The 18,616-nt window shown below is 44.9% G+C and overlaps 1 protein-coding gene across 1 annotated transcript; it reads left to right on the forward strand.

Moving 5' to 3' along the window:
- Window positions 1-4,963: 4,963 nt before the first annotated feature.
- On the forward strand, window positions 4,964-11,162 carry LOC119288323 (putative disease resistance RPP13-like protein 1). Its single transcript, XM_037567944.1, has 5 exons — window positions 4,964-5,065; window positions 5,181-5,261; window positions 5,393-9,166; window positions 10,012-10,457; window positions 10,579-11,162. The coding sequence occupies exons 3-4, from the start codon at window positions 5,724-5,726 to the stop codon at window positions 10,424-10,426; spliced, it is 3,858 nt and encodes a 1,285-aa protein (XP_037423841.1). The 5' UTR covers window positions 4,964-5,065; window positions 5,181-5,261; window positions 5,393-5,723; the 3' UTR covers window positions 10,427-10,457; window positions 10,579-11,162.
- Window positions 11,163-18,616: the final 7,454 nt, after the last annotated feature.

Genomic DNA, 18,616 nt, shown 5'->3' on the forward strand with positions numbered 1-18,616 from the left:
GGGTGAAACGAAAAAGAATTAAAATGGAAAACACAAAATTAAATGAAAAAGAAATCATAAAACCAAAAACCCCCCAAACATTTTAGTACCGGTTGGTGTTACCACCGGTACTAAATGGCTCCCGGCCCCCGGAGCTGGCTCGTGCCACGTGGTTGCCCTTTAGCACCGGTTCGTGCTGAACCGGTACTAAAAGGGGGGGGGGGCTTTAGTGACCACACTTTAGTGCCGGTTATGTAACCGGCACTAAAGGGCCTTACGAACCGGTGCTATTGCCCAGTTCTGCACTAGACGTTTGAGGCCTTACCCTCCTACAAAGTAGGGGCCAGTGGTGTCATTAATTCTAACACTGAATGTGCTATTTACGAGAGTGCTCTTAATCCAAGCAATCCACTTAGGACCAAAACCTCTCGAGCGAAGCATATCAAATAAGAAATCCCAGCTAACCCTGTCATAAGCTTTCTTGTAGTCTAGTTTAAGAACTAGACCTTGAGACCTGATTTTTTAATCTCATGAATCACCTCATGGGCCATAACCACGCTCTCTAGAATATATCTCCCTTTAATAAAAGCCGTCTGATTCTAGGAGATCAACCTACGTCCCACAGGGGACACCCTATTTGTCATGGCTTTAGAAAAGATTTTTATCCCACAATTGCTCAAACTAATAGGACGAAACTTCTTCATCTCCCTAGCATCAGCCTCTTTTGGGATAAGAACAATCAGGGCAAAATTCAAACGTTGCAAATCTAATTTCCCCGTCTTGAAATCTCTGACTAGGGCCATGAAATCAGTTTTGATCACTTCCCAAAATGTTTGATAGAACAAAAAGGACAGCCCATCAGGGCCAGGGGCACCATGGGCATAAGACCCGAAGATTGCCTCCTTGATTTCCTCCTCAGAAAAGTTCTTTTGCAGGAGATCATTCTCCTCCTGAGTAACTAATTCATCTTCCTCCCAAAAGGAAGGACCCAGATAAATATTATGTTTATTTTCAAAGCCAAATAGGTTTTTGTAATAAGAGGTAGCCACCCCTAACATTTCTTGAGTAGTATGCACTGGTCCATTATCTCCAACCAACTCGGATAAGTGATTTTTCCTATGACGATGATTGGCCATCGCATGAAAGTACGCGTTATTTTTGTCCCCATCTACAATACGACGTTCTCTGGAGCGTTGCCACAAGGCAGTTTTCTCCTTACTCCAGATCGAAGCGAGCTCTTTCTTAATGTCTTCCATCCTAAGCTTGTCCCTACTATCAATCTGGTTTCTCTCAGGAAAAAAACATCAAGAATATCAAATTCAAGCAAAAGCTCACGCTTCTTCTTCTTAGTGTCTGCCTCAACGTTAATACTCCACCCTCTAGCTTTTTTTCTAAAAAGTTTACTCTTGTTCATCCAAATATCCATAGCAGATTTCCCAGGAACCGAGGTGTTCCAAGTATCAATCACCATTTTTTTAAAATCACGGTGGTCAAGCCACCATTTTCCAAAACGGAAAATCTTTGGGGAGGTAACCCTCCGAGCCCCTGTGTCCAACAGCAGTGGTGTGTGATCACTCCCCACCCGGGGAAGTGCAGTAACTACTGACAGGGGGAAATGAGCATCCCAGGTCAGAGAAACAAAAACTCTATCCATAGTTGCAAAAACAGGGTCATCCTGATTGTTACTCCAAGTGTACTTCCTATTCGCAACATTGATTTCCATAAGACACCATTTGTTAATCCAATCATTAAAGAGATATGAAAACTGACTATTAACAATCCCATTGTTTTTATCAGCTGAAGATCTGACCAAGTTAAAGTCCCCCCCAAGTAAAACTGGATAGGTAAGCCCATCCATGACCTCATGTAACTCCGCAAAGAAATCAAGTTTAAACTCATTATAAGCTGTACCATAAACGGCTATGAGATGCCAAATAAAACCATCTGATCCCATCAGGGCCGTCCATACCCACAAGAACGGCGGTGAATCGACCCTGTTAGCCTCCCACCGGTCCGGTCCACACGGACGCCAAACTCCGACCCAGCCCCTCCCCTCTCATCTTCGTCAGCTCCGGCGACCCACCGGCGACCAGCGCCGGGCGTCCCTCCCAGTCCGATCCCCCAGGTCCATCTCCCACCCACCTTATCCTTTGCTCTGTGCCGGTTGCCGGTTGGATCCCTTCGCGTTCTAGTGTTCGGCGGCTTTATGAAATCCACGCCGCGCTGTCGCTGGCAACGCAGACTCTCCCCTCAATTCATCCCAGAGCTCACAAAATTAGTTATGCCCCTTCCTGAAAAATCTACGATTGTTATGCTGTTTTGTGGATAGAGTCATTTTTTTGGGGGGATATGTACAGTACAGGAGATGAGCTTCAGTGATAAGCACCAAAATATATTTGATTCTTAAACAACCCAAGTGTAAAAGGATTATTCTCGACCAAGGATTTTGAAGTCAAATTGGATGGTGGCTAAGCACTTCCTTAGTTGGCCGCCCCAGCTCTTGTTTCTTTGGGTCAGCAGCACCAGGACCAGGACCAAATTCGAACCCTATCTAGTGTCAAGTTTCTGTTTGTAAGGAGAAGGGTTCAGGTTTCGCTATGCTGAGACTGTATTCTCCCTGTCCAGTATTTATGAGGATTGCATTTTTGGGTGGGTTCTTGTATGTTTATGCAGGGTTTTGTGCAGTACTGCCGAATGAACTCAATCTCGTTCCTTGCACCAATGACTTATTTGTACCCATGAATGATATCCGGATTTTCTTCCTGACATATTCAGGCCGAGTTTTGTTCTTTTTGTTTATGACCTGAAGAGGATCCTTTTAAAGGAATCCTGATATCTTGATTTCCCATGGTGGACTTGGCTTACATACTGTTTTGTTTTCTGCTTGTAGTGTACAGGACATATAGTAATTAAGTGCGCAAAGCAGGAAAAGACAGCAAATTGTGCGTCAATTAAGTGGGTAAAGCAGGGCCGTGGAAAAGTACACGAAATTGTGTGTCCATTTGGATGGCTTATAGATACGGATGTATGTAATACTAAAACGTGACTTGATACATTTGTATCTAGACAAAGCTAAGACAAGAATTTTGGGACGGAGGGAGTAGGTAGGATACGACACACCTTTAGTTAGAAATCATTAGGCTGATTATCGTACTAATGTTAATTTGGTGAATCGGGCTGGCCTACAAGAACAGAGATTACTTTGGAAACTATGTGAACTGTTACAGTGTGATGAAAGGACTAGAGGCAAGGCAGTCTCAAGAAGGGAAAAGCAGATAGGCAGGTGGTTCAGGCTGAGGTACCAGACACGGATAGCTCAACTGTCGGCCTATGCTAGTCGAAACTAGAAAAGTCACTGATTCTTTCTTAGGTATGTCCATTCTTTCCAAAGCTGTTTGTTATATCCATGATAACTATTATATATCTGGTGATACATACACTAGCGCATCAGCTAGAAACTTGCCACTTCCTTCGTGGAAGACATGGAAGCAAGGGCTCTATCAGAAGCTATTCGGCTGTACAATATCCCTTCCTTTTTAATATGTAATATATTGGATCAACTTGAAGAATGGGATTACTATAGAATGACATGGTAAGGGGAAGAATGGGATTCTAACAATGTGATGTTTCAGGGGTTAGAAACTGGTTGTTCGTATTTAGTCACACAATGGTCTTGTATTTGGAGAGTTCTCTGCTACTGATCTAATTCCGTAGAGCTATGTATTGGCTGCTGAAGATTTTGGTACAAAATACTCCATTATGTGATATGTCATAACATGAAAGATGTGTCTAGCTTACGTTATGTACTATAATTATCGATTAGTGAGCCCTGTCCACTGTTCACATTGGTTACTAGTTAGTTTATTAGCAGGTCCAGTCAGCAAAACTTAAAAAAGGGCAGGTAGCTGGATCAGATCGACTATTGACCTGTTGACCGGTTGGAATCTCTCCCAGTTGGTACTAGATAAGATCCACTTCCCATCCGCATGGCCCTTGTCCCAGTGGGTTTATTCGTTCTGGCCTGCGTTAGTTGCGTAGTCGGATGGATGGATACCTGCCAACGGACACTCCCTTCTTAGTTTATACCACCGATTAATGATACCCAAATTTTCTTTCTGGTATATCATATTTCTTGCTGCAAAGGAATTTCTGATATCTTAACTATATACGCTGGACTTTACAGAGGCATGCTTTCATGTTTTCTACTTTTAGGTGTGCAGGACAGAAAGTAATTCAGTGGGTAAAACAGGGAATGCCATGTAAGTGTTATTGTCCACAATTCTCAGACGTGAGATCAATACAATGGCTGCTTGTCGATGGCAACCAAATCCTAAGAAGAGAAAAATGCTAGACAAGGAAGGACTAAGAGAAGAAGAAAATGAGGAGCACACACCAGTTTGTCAGATTGCCTCTCCAGTTCTTATTACAGTCACCAACTGTGTACCGGGTGACTACATTGGAGACCATGGAACATTGCTAGTAACAGATTTGGAAAAGCGAGAGGTTACGGCTCCAAATGTGCTATGAGACGAGAGATGTTTCTTACTGAGTGGAGATAGCTCAACTGTCAGCCTGTGCTTGTTGAAACTATAAAAATAATTAGTTCTTAGGTAAGTGCATTCATTTAAAAGCTGGCTGTTATATCAATGATGATTATTATATATTTAGTGATATGTGCATTAGCTAGAAATTTCCTACTTTCTTTGTGGATGCAAGGTTCATGGAAAGCATGAAGAGCCAGTGATGGTGATGGACAGAAAGCAAAAGATTTTTTTTACCATCTGGTTGTTTGTATTTAGTCACACAATGTTGTTCTCTGCTACTTCATACTTCGATTATCAATCAGTGAGCTGTGTCCGTGTTGGTTACTGGTTAGTTTATTAGCAAGTCCAGATCAGCTAAACTTAAAAAAAGGGCAAGTGGGTGGATCAGATCTGCTATAGACTTGTTAACCTGCTGTTTGGGGATGTCTGTCTCTCATTCTCTTGCAACACAACATTGTTAGCTCCTACGATCTGCCTTTACTTCAACCTTGCCTCATAGCTCCGCTGGCTCCTACAACGCTGCTTCTCACTTCTTCATCTGTGTAAGCTCACCACTATTCTCGTCTGTTTTCCTCTACGAATCTGGCTGTAGGCTTCTGTTTATTTTCTTCCTTATTGCAACCACCTAATTTATCTCATAATTTCCCACTCCAACAGGTGTTCATCCATTGCTTATTAACGGATTGTTTCTACCTGCGATCCAGAAGCACTTTGATTGTTCGTCTATCATTTATTCAGGTCATTACCCACTCTCAGAAATATTATCCTTGATTTTTGCAATTGTCTGCACACATGCCAGTAGGTTTCTTTTTTCTTATCTCTGTTCCATGCAGTTGACTAATTTATCCTGTAAATTCCTACTCTAACAGGTTTTTCATCTATCATCACGTCCAGAAGCAATTCTTGTGCCCGTCTCTCATTTTATTCGGGCCATTCCACACCCAAAAAACCCAAAAAAAGAAGGGGAAATTGTTTCATAGTTTTTGCTCCTATTTATCATTGTAAACTTGTTCATCTCCATACACACCTACTCTCTTCAGCCTAGTCACCCTCACCTTAGACAAGGAGAAGTCTGCCTTTAAGGTTCTTCTACTTGTTTCCCATAATTTATCTTTCCACACCCAAGATCTGTGCATCCACAAAACAAACAAAACTCCCTTCCCTAGGTATATACACCCAAAAAGCAAACGCTGCAATCCGATGGAAGTGGCTTTAGCTAGCGCTGCCTTAAGCGTTAGCTTAAAATTGGCCGCGTCACCACTCTTGAAGAAGCTCCTTGCTAATGCTTCAACATGCCTTGGAGTGGACATGGCACACGAGCTCCGTGAACTAGAGACCACTATCTTTCCACAACTCAAGCTGTTGACTGAAGCAGCAGACAAGGGAAACCACAGGCTGAATTTGGACAAATGGCTTCAGGAACTCAAAGAAGCACTCTACCTGGCCGAAGACTTGCTGGACGAGAGTGATTACAACCTCCTCAAGCGCCAAGCAAGGGGGAAGGATTCCTTGCAAGCCAATGCCTCCTCCATCAGCAACACTCTAATGAAGCCTTTGCGTGCTGCATCAAGCAGGCTGTCCAATCTGAGCTCCGAGAACAGAAAGTTAATTCGTCATCTTAAGGAATTGAAGGCTACCCTAGCGAAAGCCAAGGACTTCCATCAACTCCTGTGTTTACCTGGTAGTTATAATGCAGAGAGCCCTGCCATACCATCAGCTCATGTTCCTGAGACCACATCAGCACCACCTTTCAAAGTGATTGGTCGTGATAATGATCGCGATCATATAATACATCTTCTTACCAAAACATCTGCTACTACTGAGTCTAGTACAACAATGTACTCAGGTTTGGCCATTGTTGGGGCTGGAGGGATGGGAAAGTCCACCTTGGCACAGCTTGTCTATAATGATGAGAGGGTAAAAGGATGTTTTGATGTGAGAATGTGGGTAAGCATCTCACGCAAACTTGATGTCCGCCGTCATACACGGGAGATCATCGAGTCTGCCTCTAAGGGGGAATGCCCACACATTAATAACCTTGATACCCTGCAGTGCAAGTTGACAGAGATACTCCAGGCATCAAGAAAATTCCTGCTTGTGTTGGATGACGTTTGGTTTGAACCTGGCAGTGAGAAGGAATGGGACCTACTGTTGGCTCCTCTTGTTTCCCAACAGACCGGAAGCATAGTTTTGGTAACTTCTCGACGGGATAGATTTCCAGCTGCTCTCTGCTGTGAAGTGTGTCCTCTGGAAAACATGGAAGATACTCACTTCTTGGCACTCTTCAAGCATCACGCATTCGCTGGACAAGAAATCAGAAATCCACTACCATGTGAAAGGCTCGAAGATTTTGCAGAGAAGATTGCTAAAAGGCTTGGACAATCTCCTTTGGCAGCAAAAGCTGTGGGTTCCCAGTTGAAAGGGGAAACAGATATATATGCATGGAAGGATGCTCTTAATATAAAGATTGACAACTTAACTGATCCGATGAGTGCTCTGTTGTGGAGTTATGAGAAGTTAGATCCACGTCTGCAGAAGTGCTTCCTATATTGCGGCTTGTTTCCAAAAGGCCACAAGTATTTAATTGATGAGTTAGTTCATCTTTGGATGGCAGAGGGTCTCATTGATTCGTGCAACCAAAACAAGAGAGTGGAAGATATTGGGAGGGACTGCTTCAAGGAGATGATCTCTGTTTCATTCTTTCAACCAGTTAATAAGAAATACTATGCTATGCATGATCTCCTTCATGATCTGGCAGAATTACTCAGCAAAGGGGTCTACTTCAGATTGGAAGATGATAAGGTGACAGAAATACCATCCACTGTTAGACATATCTCTGTTCGTGTTCATAGTATGACGCAACACAAGCAAAGTATCTGCAACCTAAATCATTTACGCACTATGATCTGCATAGACCCTCTAATGGATGATGTAAGTGACCTTTTTAGTCAGATACTACAGAATTTGAAGAAATTGCGTGTACTACATTTGTCATCTTATGGCAGTAGTAAGTTGCCAGAATCTGTTGGTGAGTTGAAGCACCTTCGGTATCTGAACATCATCAGAACACTGATTTCTGAATTGCCAAGATCATTGTGTACTCTTTACCACTTGCAGTTACTTCTGGTAAATGATAAAGTTGAGAGTTTGCCTGGTAAACTCTGCAACTTAAGGAAGTTACGACATCTTGACTGGTATGATTATGGAACATATGATTCAAACAGAAAAGCAGCGCCTCAAATTCCTAACATTGGCAAGCTAACTTCGCTTCAACAAGTTAAGAAATTTTCTTTGCAAAAGAAAATGGGATATGAATTGCAACAGCTGAGGGATCTGAACGAGATCCGTGGCAGTTTAAGTGTCACAAATCTTGAGAATGTCACTGGGAAAGATCAAGCCTTAGAATCGAAGCTGCATCAGAAAAGTCATCTTGGCAGCTTGCGACTTGAATGGTGTTGCCAGAATAACACCAATGCAGAGGATAGTTTGCATTTGGAGATTCTAGAAGGCCTGATGCCACCGCGTCAACTTGGGAGCCTTACAATTGACGGTTACAAGTCTTCACAATATCCAAGCTGGTTACTTAACGGTTCTTATTTTGAGAATTTGGTATCTTTAAGGTTTGCTAACTGTAGCGCATTACAAAGCCTACCATCCAATACTGGGCTATTTGGGAATTGTTCTTCGCTTTCACTCGTCAATGTGCCAAACCTGAAGGCATTACCTTGTCTTCCACTAGGGCTTACATATTTATGTCTGAGTAATTGCCCACTGCTTATATTTACTTCCAACGATGTGCTGGAAAATAGTGACCAGAGAGAGATCATGAGGATAGACCACTTGGCATCACAGCTTGGTTTAATTTGGGGGTTGGATGCAGGATCAGATATCAAGAGGGTACTCTCACGGGAACATTCATTTATGAACCAGCTGATGATATTTATGCATGCTGATGTGTCAAATGTTCAACACCTTGTAAGTGCTCTAAAAGGAGAGCAAGATGAAATATTGGCAAAAGAGGATATCATCAAGGCATGGATATACTGTCACGAGCAGAGGATGTGCCTCATGTATGGAAGGAGCATTGTGCTGCCGCTGGTTTCACCATCAGGACTTCGTAATCTTTATCTCTTCTCTTGCAGTATTACAAATGGAGCTTTAGCTGTATGCCTTGATGGCCTGGCTTCACTGGAAAGTTTGGACTTAAATGAGATCATGACTTTAACTACACTTCCTTCGGAAGAGGTTCTCCAACATTTGACAAATCTTGGCCGTTTGTTCATTGTATATTGCTGGTCTCTCAGGTCATTAGGGGGCTTACGAGCTGCTACCTCTCTTTCACATGTTCACTTGACTTCCTGCCCTTCTTTAGAGTTGGCAAGTGGAGCCAAATGTTTGCCATTATCCATTGAGAAGCTCTCTATATCCAGTTGTGTGCTTGCAGCTGACTTCCTCTCTACTGACTGGCCACACATAAATGATATTAGCATATACGATTGCAGAAGCACCGCATGCTTGTCTGTTGGTAGTCTCACCTCTGTTAAATCATTGGTACTGTATAACTTGCCAGATTTATGTACACTTGAAGGATTGTCTTCCCTGCAACTTCACAGTGTACATTTGTTTGATGTTCCGAAGCTCACCCCTGAGTAGGGCTGGACACGAGCCGAGCCGAGCCGAGTTCAGCCCGAGCCCGGCTTTGGCTCGCCTAAAGCGAGCCGGGCTCGGCTCGGCTCGTTAGTTGAACGAGCCTGTTTCTAGAGGCTCGGCTCGTTTTGCCTCTGGCTCGGTCCAGCCCGAGCAGCTCGATCAATAAAGAGAGCTAACTGCATTCTCGACAGCAACAGTCTATCAACGACAGAGCAAACTGAATTTTCGACAACAACAGTCCATCAATACATCCGAGCAACAGAATTTTGAACAGCAACTACATTTCAAACCACTCTGTCGTCAGCAGCATAGATCAACAGAGAGAAAAGGGAAGAGATTTGGGGATGGTGGAGGCCTGGAGGTGAAATCATGGAGCGACGAACGGCGGCATCCGGTGCAGCGGCGAAAGGGCACGTACCACGTCGGAGTCGACGGCGAGCCATCCAGCATCGGGTGCGGCGAGTAGGACGATGTCGAGTGGTGGCACTGGCAGGACAGCGGCGGCGCGGCAAGGCGCAAACCCTAAGCAGCGTCGGGTGCATTCGCTCGCCAGGGGAGGCACATATGAGTCGGGGTGCTCTGTAGTGGGCTTGGGCTGCTCATGTAGGCTGGCTGCTGTTGCTAGACAATGGGCTGAAAATTATCTAAAGAAACTTAACTGGGCTGCGAAACGAGCCACCGAGCTGGACCGAGCAAAAACCGGCTCGGCTCGGTCGTCGAACGGGCCGAAATATGCAGCTCGGCTCGGCCTATATTCTTGTCGGGCCGAGCTGAGTCGGGCCGAGCTGGAGCGAGTTTCGGGCCGAGCCGAAAAGCTCGCTCGAGCGTCCAGTCCTACCCCTGAGTGTATCTCACAGTTTCAAGTCCAGTACTCACTCTTTGTTAGCAGTCCTGTAATACTCAACAACATGCTCTCGGCTGAAGGTTTCTCAGTTCCAGCATTTCTCTCTCTTGAAGGATGCAAGGAACCAATTGTTTCATTGGAAGAATGCAAAAATTTCGCAGCAGTCAAGACCCTAAGATTCTGTAATTGTCAAATGATTTCCCTGCCAACAAATCTGAAGTGCTTCTCCAATCTGAAGAAGCTTGACATCTATGATTGCCCCAACATATCATCTTTACCAGACTTGCCATCCTCCCTCCAGCACATATGTATATGGGGTTGTGAGCTATTGAAGGAGAGCTGCCGAGCACCTGAGGGAGAAAGTTGGCCAAAGATCGCGCATATCCGCTGGAAGGAATTTATAGTGTGATCTAGATTCCCAGCTACAAATAAACGGAAAGGTAAATTAGCTCCCGTCGGCCATCTTTGCACAAAGATATATAGTCTTTCGTAATATATATGCACATCATTAAACTTTTGAATCCTTGAAATATTCCATTGATTACAAACTTTTCTTAATAGCAGGCCCTCCAGCAAGCTGTTACGAGGTGGAGTGCTTCAGCCTGGCTCATCCTGCAGCCCAAACTGTCTTCTACTTCACGGGCCGGTGTTAATCCCCTCGGTCTGTCTGTCGCCTGCTTTACTGATTGCTTCACGCATTGCCTTCTTGCACTCCACCACTGTCACTGACGATGTTTTTTGTAATCGTGATGTTGGTTATCTTATCTTCTTATTCATGCTATTATCATCCATTGACTGAACAATTCATAGTCTAATTTGCACGTTATTCCATCACTTAGTGCTGTCCTGTTTTGCTATTATCTCCTGTAATCTTTATGTCTTGTGTGATCTTACGTACCATGTAATAACTGGAGGTATCTTTTATCATTCACACCCGTAATGAGATATTTGGCGTACTGCAGTACTGCTTCAGAGTTCAGACCATTTTCCTTGCATGATGGTCTAGAAAGCCTGCTCCCTCTGACCTTGGGGGCATGCTAGCTGGTCTTTCTGGTTGCTCATTTCCTGCTGTTTGAGATCTACAGGCATTATCATTATGTACAGATTTCTCTGTTGAACTACGTACTGATCTATTATATCCATGCTGGTACTGCCATATTTTGCTTGTGCTACCAGTCTTATGGACAATTCTGGACGTGCTGGGGAGGGAGCAAATTGTGAGAGAAAGTGACGAATGACTAGTTTGGTGGGCAGCAGCTCTTGGAAATGTGTCGGTGTTTCTTCAGCTTGTGCCATTTTAGTCTTCCCCGTCGATTCAAGGGCGGACATCGAGATGCAAAACTAGATGGCATACGTATTTCCAAGGTACGTACTTGTCATTGTTTGTTTGGTGAATGACAGATAACCAAAAACCAACGCATGCAGCATCCTGGAGCATCAGGCTGACTGGGTGGATCATGCTTGTCTCTGTCGCCCGTTCTCTGAAGCCGAGAGACCAGGTTGTAAATTTTGCTCTGCACCTGTCTGCTTGTAGCTTGGTGGCCTGTTCATAGTTGATACGGTGCATTTACGCCCTGATGCACAAGTCAAGCAAACTGTACCACAAGATGCAGTCGAGTGCCCAGCAGACGGTGACAAGGAGCATCTCGGTGGATTCAAGGTCGGCGAGGAAGCGGCTCTCCCGAGGAACGAGATTGTAACTTTTAGGTGTTCATGTTCGTCCACGTCGGTTGGGCGTCCCGGTGTTGCTGGCATGCTCAGAGTTCAAAGAAAATGACTCGGACAGAACTGCAGGAGGCTCCCCTCTTGCCGCTGTGCTAGAGCCTGTGTTTTGATTTTCGGTTTGAGCTTTTTTCCGCCCTAGGCCGAGATGGCCGAATTTCGGCCATTTTCAAAATTTTCGGCTGAAATTTGACTAAATTTTAACTGCAATTTGACTTAAATTTGACCAAAATTTACCAAATTTGAGCAATTTCGGCCTACATATACTTTTCGCCTCAAGCCGAGATGGCCGAAATTCGGCCGAAATCGACATTTTGCGGCCTAGAGCAGGGTCGCCCACAATGACAAGGCTTCTGGATGGACCAGCTCGTCGAGGAGCTCATGGCGCCGCCGACCATATCTGCAGTACGTCTCTGCCTACCAAACTGCAACATTTTGTCATTGCAAGGGGAAAAGAAAAGGGTTTTTGACTGAATTCGGTGTTAACTGTATCCTGGGATTCCTGGCTGATAATTAGAATTATTGTCTGGCTAGTGCCATGGCTTAAGTCACTCGCATCGCCGCGTCTGTAAAGGTGCCCCTTAGAGTCATCGAAGATTCTCTCAAATTGATGGGGCAAGATAAGAATCCACTGATCTCTGTCTTTTTACCTGTCAACATAATTTCTGGTGTCCTATGTTTCTGACGGAGATTTTCGGTCCTAAGTCAGCCACACTCAGTGTCCTGTGTTTGAGATCGTTACATTGCAGCAAGAGAACGACACCCCTGCGTCACCCACATCCTGCTACGGGACCTAGTAACTAGTTAGATTTTTTTTTCGAAAAGGGGGACTCCCCGTCCTCTGCATTAGAATGATGCATACAGCCACCTTAATAAATAAAATAGGTTCAACAAAATCGTATAGTCTTCAACAAAATAAAAGCAAGCTCACCTAGGGCCTCGATGTTAAACCAAGAACATACCACAAGCCACAACCGGCTTGTAAAATAAAGATAGGAAAACTAATTGCCTATCCTATTACATGACCGCGAACCAAACCGGTTGAAGATATCCCGCGCTACCATCTTCCACCGGACAGATCCAGTAACCAAACGCTCACTGACCTCCGTTGGAGTGAGTAAGGACCACATACGGATCAGCGCCGTAGCACGGAATATAACCTGCAAAAAATAAATAGTAGTTATTCTGTTAAAAACCAAATCATTTCTGCAGTTCCGAATTGACCATAACAACACATACACTCCTACACGAATATGTCTAGCTGTATCGGACTCTATCCCATCCAGCCACGTTCCAAATAACGACCCAACCGTACTCGGAGGAGTAATGTTAAAAGCAATTTGCACAGAGCGCCACAGAATTCTCGCCAAAGGACAGTCAAGGAAGAGATGCTTAATGGTCTCGTCATGATTACAGAAGCTACACCTAGTAGATCCAGTCCAATTGCGCTTGACCAAGTTGTCCTTTGTTAAAATTACCTGTTTATGGACAAACCACATAAACACTTTAATTTTCAAAGGCACTTTTACTTTCCAAACATGTTTGGTACTAGGAATAACAGTGGAGTTGATGACATCGTTGTACATCGACTTTACAGTAAATTGTCCATTCCTAGTAAGCTTCCAACATAGCTGATCGGGCTGTTGAGCTAGCTGGACTTTCATCAGTCTACGCACCAGATGGAGCCAAGCTTCCCATCTCTCACCAACAAGCACCCGCCGAAACTGAATATTAAGGGGATTGGACTGCATAATCGTTGCAACTAGCGCATCACGTCGCTGGACAATACGATACAAGGTTGGGTACTGTATTGCTAATGGTGTATCACCCAGCCAAGTGTCCTCCCAGAAACGTGTGTCATTGCCATCACCGACAATAAACTTTGTTCTATTAAAGAAGGTTGACTTGACTCTCACAAGCCCCTTTCAAAACGGCGAATCAGTTGGTCTCACTGTCACCTGTGAAAAAGTTTTGGACTGCAGATACTTGTTACGAAGAATCTGCGCCCAAGTTGCGTCAGTCGGACCCGAAAGCTTATACAGCCACTTACTAAGCAGGCATCTGTTCTTGACCTCAAGATTTTCGATACCCAACCCCCCTTGGTCCTTTGGTCGACAAATGACATCCCACTTGGCGAGTCTATACTTTCTCTTAAGTTCATCACTCTGCCAAAAAAATATTGATCGGTAGAAGTCCAGTCTTTTCCTAACCCCAACTGGAACCTCAAAGAAAGATAGTAGGAACATCGGCATACTCGTGAGTACCGAATTAATAAGAATTAACCGGCCTCCATATGACAGAAGTTTGCCCTTCCAGCAACTAAGTTTCTTTTCAAACCGATCCTCAATGCATTTCCACTCTCGGTTTGTAAGCTTACGATGGTGAATAGGTATACCTAGGTAGGTGAAAGGTAAAGCCCCTAATTCACATCCAAACAATTGCCTATAAGCCTCCTGGTCCTCCTTGGCTCTACCAAAGCAGAACAATTCGCTTTTATGAAAGTTAATCTTTAACCTAGACAATTGTTCAAATAAGCAAAGCACCAGCTTCATATTTCTCGCTTTTGCCAGGTCATGCTCCATAAAGATGATAGTATCATCAGCGTACTGCAGAATGGACACCCCCCCCCCCCCATCAACTAGGTTGGGCACCAAGCCTCCCACCTGACCGGCCTCCTTTGCCCGACCTATTAGGATTGCCAACATGTCAACCACAATGTTGAAAAAACAGGGGACATTGGATCTCCTTGCCTCAGACCCTTGTGTGTCTGGAAATAGTGCCCAATATCATCATTTACTTTAATTCCAACACTCCCTTTTTGCGTAAAGGATTCTACCTGGCGTCGCCAAGCCTCATCAAAACCCTTCATACGCAAGGTCTATTGAAGGAATGGCCATTTGACCTTGTCGTACGCTTTTTCGAAATCCACTTTGAAAACATCCCCATCCAGTTTTTTCGTGTGGATTTCATGGAGCGCTTCATGAAGGACCACTACCCCGTCAAGGATATTCTTGTCTGGCATGAAAGCAGATTGGGTAGGCTGCACAACAGTATGCGCAATCTGTGTGAGTCTATTGGTCCCGACCTTGGTGAAAATTTTGAAACTAACATTAAGAAGACAGATTGGCCTGAATTGCTCAATTTTCACAGCCTCTGTTTTCTTAGGAAGAAGGGTAATCGTTCCAAAATTGAGCTGGAAAAGATGAAGCTGTCCAGCAAACAAATCATTAAACATAGGCAACAAATCCCCTTTAATGATATGCCAGCACTTCTTATAAAATTCCGCTGGGAAACCATCAGGACCCGGCGCATTGTTATTCTTCATTTGCGAGATGGCCTCCAGCACCTCTTTCTCCGAGAAAGGAGCCACAAGAATATCATTCTCCACCGCTGTGAGCTGAGGAATATCCTCAACCCTTGACTCGTCCAGAGACACACAGTTCTCTTCTGGAGGGCCAAACAGCTGCTTATAGTACTCGATAATGTACAATTTTAGGTTTTCCTGTCCTACAATCGTATCCTCATCTTGCTCAAGCTGAAAGATCCTCTTCTTTCGATGCTTACTGTTAGCGATCATGTGAAAGAATTGCGTGTTCGCGTCCCCCTGGACTACTCGCCGGACCTTGGCCCGCAACGCCCACTTCAACTCTTCTTCTCTAAGAAGTTCTTTCAGCCGCAATTCCGCCTCGAGCTTGGCATGAAACTCCGCAGCCGGCAATATCGTGGTTTCTGCTTTTACATCCAGAGACCGTATAAGGGCAAGGAGCTTTTCTTTTTCGACCTTATAAATCTCACTCAGATGCTTAGCCCACCCACGTAGGAAGCTCCTCAAGTGCCTATCTTATTCTGCCAGCGCTGAAGCGCGGTCCTCCCTCCTGAATCCTTAGCCCACTCTCTGGCCACGAGATCCAGGAAGCCATCTCGTTCAAACCAAGCCATCTCAAAGGAGAACACATTTTTGTTCCCCGGGTGGGTGGGTGCACCAGAGTCGACAAATAACGACGTATGGTCAGAAATACCACGGGACAAGGCCTGGACAGTCACCAGGGGAAACTTCTGTTATTACTTCTGTTATTAGAGATTTCAGTGTATTACTACCCAACGAAACTCCTAATTGATTTGCATTTTGAACAATCTCATCATTTGAAAAATGCAAAATGGAATTAGAGGTATTGACCGACATACCAGTAGTGACCTCTACGTCACGAAGCTTGGCCGCCGTCATGGCGCACTGCTGCTGAATGTCGTCCACATCAGGCTGGGTGTGGAGACGTCCGCTCATCCGGCGTCCCTCAGAAACCGGATCCTGAATCCCTCCAAACGCGATGACCTCCTCCCGAGAAATCGCGGTCGGGGTCTGGCCTCCTGCCGCTCCCCAACCAACAGGCCGATCCAACTGCACGGGCTCACCCACGGCCTCGCCCGAGAGAGGCAAAGCACTCACCGCCGACTCGAGGCGCGCCTCGCCTGGCGATGCCGGCAGGGTGAGAGGTGGAGACCGAACAAGAGCCACTTGCCCTCGCTCCCCACCCAGCACCGGTGAAGCCACCCGTACAGGCCCTAGAAGAGAAGGAGGCTTCCAGGCCACCTGCCCCGAGCCGCCTCCCGAAGGCAAAGCCGGCATCAGCCGACAGGCAGACGCGACGGGGGAAGAGTTATCCGAGGCCACCTGCCCCAGACCCCCTCCCGGCGAAGAAAAAGACTCGGAAGCCACCTTCCCCGAGTCTCCTTCCTTAGCAATAGGAGAGCACCCCGAGGCCGCCTACCCCAGGTCACTCCCCGACAAGCTAGGTACGAGAAGCTGCGGCAGCTCCTGAGAAGGTATCGTGTGCTGAGCACGAAGGGGAGTGGCCTCCTGCCGACCCCCAGGAATCGTGTCCACAGCACCCTCCAACCCCAAAGCCGGTAGCTCAAGCTCAAACGCCTCCTCGGACTCAACCCGATCACTCCAGAGCCTCGGGGGAGCAGAGTGAGGCTCAAAAGACCCAAATCTCAGAGTCGTCGAAGGTACCATGGTGGGTGAGACTGCTCCATCCCCGGTCGACGCCAGCTCGGGCCCCGGCCCCTTGGACTGTCGTCCAGGGTCCTCAACCGGCAACTCCTGTACCCCCGCTCCGCCATCACTCTCGTGCATATCCATATCAGAATCATGAGCCGGCGCAACCAGAAGGCTCAGATCCTCAAACTCAATATCTAGATCATAAACTCTGCCTCGATAAGCCCACTTAACCACATCCGGGACATACTCAATGTTCAAAATACTAACCAAAATCCGAGCAGTCCCATGAGCTCTGGTGAACTCCATGTCCACACGCTCAGGCTAGTTAGATAGATCATGTCGTGATGGAAAACACTTGTCTGAACTCACCCTGATCATTGGATCTGCAGGGCTATGGAAATCGGTGCGCTGATCGTGTGCATACGGTACATGGCGCTGCCGGTGGGCGCGTGGTGCATGTAGATTCTACTTGTATCAAGTTAATATTCTGCAATGTAGATTCTGTTTGTATAAACGTAGGACTGTGTTAAGCAGCGCAGCGTATGAGTGTAGTGTAGGGGACACGCCTTTCTTGAATTGTAACACGAGACTAGTGTTGAGAGGCTACTGTTTTTGCAAGAGACTGAAGTGTAACGCTAGACTTAGGCCAGCCAAAACATGTGAGCTAATGAATGTGTGAGAGAGTGAAGACGTAACTGCACAGTGAAGCTACAATACCTGAACAATATTAAGACAGTTTCCTCTTTATTTTTCCGGAGGTGAATTACTCGGATGACCAAGATAGTCTTTCTGCTTAACTACGCCTGCTACCATGGCGCAGATGTTTTGAGATTCAGAACAATTTTTAAAGATATTGAACAGTTTTTGAATTATTCAAAAAAATGAAAGAAAAGAAACAGATGGGGTACAATACTCCAGCTTTAGGACCCTTCTGGAACACCGTTTAGATCACCAAAGTAGTTAGTTTACAGAGGGAGTACATGGGAACAAACTCACTTTTTTTGCCGGTTTTGGGAAACCATCTGGGAGGTTGCAGTTTTTTTTATGTTGCTTTGTTCCTGGTTTTTCTTTTTCTTGTTAGTTTTATCTTTTTATTTTCTTTATGTTGTTTTCTTAAAAATAATACTAGAAAATTTGGAAAAATTTGCATTTAAAAAAATATTTGCAAATTTGAAAAAATGTTTGCGTTTCAAGAAACATTCAAAATTTTCATGTTTACAAAAAATGTTTGCAAATTTGAAAAAATGTTTGTGTTTTCAGTAAATTTTCAAAAGTTTGAAGAATTTACAAGGTATCACCTATATCTTGTTTTACCAAAATCGTATGCAATGGAGACATCCAAAAATAAATCTAGCCCACAATACAGGTCCGAAGCCGGGCTTGAGTTAGGGCACTGAGAATTTCAGATAGAAGGCATACGTTGTGGTGCTTAATATTTACTTTGCAAGGGAAATGTAAATAATACATTACTTGAGGGATAGTTTGACGCATAGTCCTTCATATCTTGCTATCTTACCATTTAGTATATATTTTTGCGGGAAACCATTTAATTAATTAACCATGCGGACTAATGGCATTTCACTCCAAATTGTTATCGAATTTAGACATTCCTCGGTATACATATCCCACACAGATGTGATGTGTTTTTTCGTGAAAACGGGGTTCTGCCTTTAAATATGAAGTCATACTAATGTGTTTTTTTGTGTGCAACCATTCATACTGTGGCTTCGCCACTAGATCTCTATTGTCGTCTTTTCTTTCTGTCCTTCGATTCACTTCCACTCGCACATTTAACTATCTTCCAGAGGTACGTATGAATTATTGTGATTGGCGGAAGGCAAGAACCGTTGATGCACCATTCGGTTCAATACCGACGCG

Source organism: Triticum dicoccoides, chromosome 4A (assembly GCF_002162155.2).
Source record: "Triticum dicoccoides isolate Atlit2015 ecotype Zavitan chromosome 4A, WEW_v2.0, whole genome shotgun sequence".
In the NCBI taxonomy this organism is placed as follows: Eukaryota; Viridiplantae; Streptophyta; class Magnoliopsida; order Poales; family Poaceae; genus Triticum; species Triticum dicoccoides.

What these genes read in the sequence shown, in the direction of transcription:
- LOC119288323 (XM_037567944.1), top strand. Translation starts at nt 5,724, where the DNA reads ATGGAAGTGGCTTTAGCTAGCGCTGCCTTAAGCGTTAGCTTAAAATTG. An exon ending in TTTGATGTTCCGAAGCTCAC is followed by an intron (nt 9,167 to 10,011) that starts CCCTGAGTAGGG and finishes GTCCAGTCCTAC; the next exon opens with CCCTGAGTGTATCTCACAGT.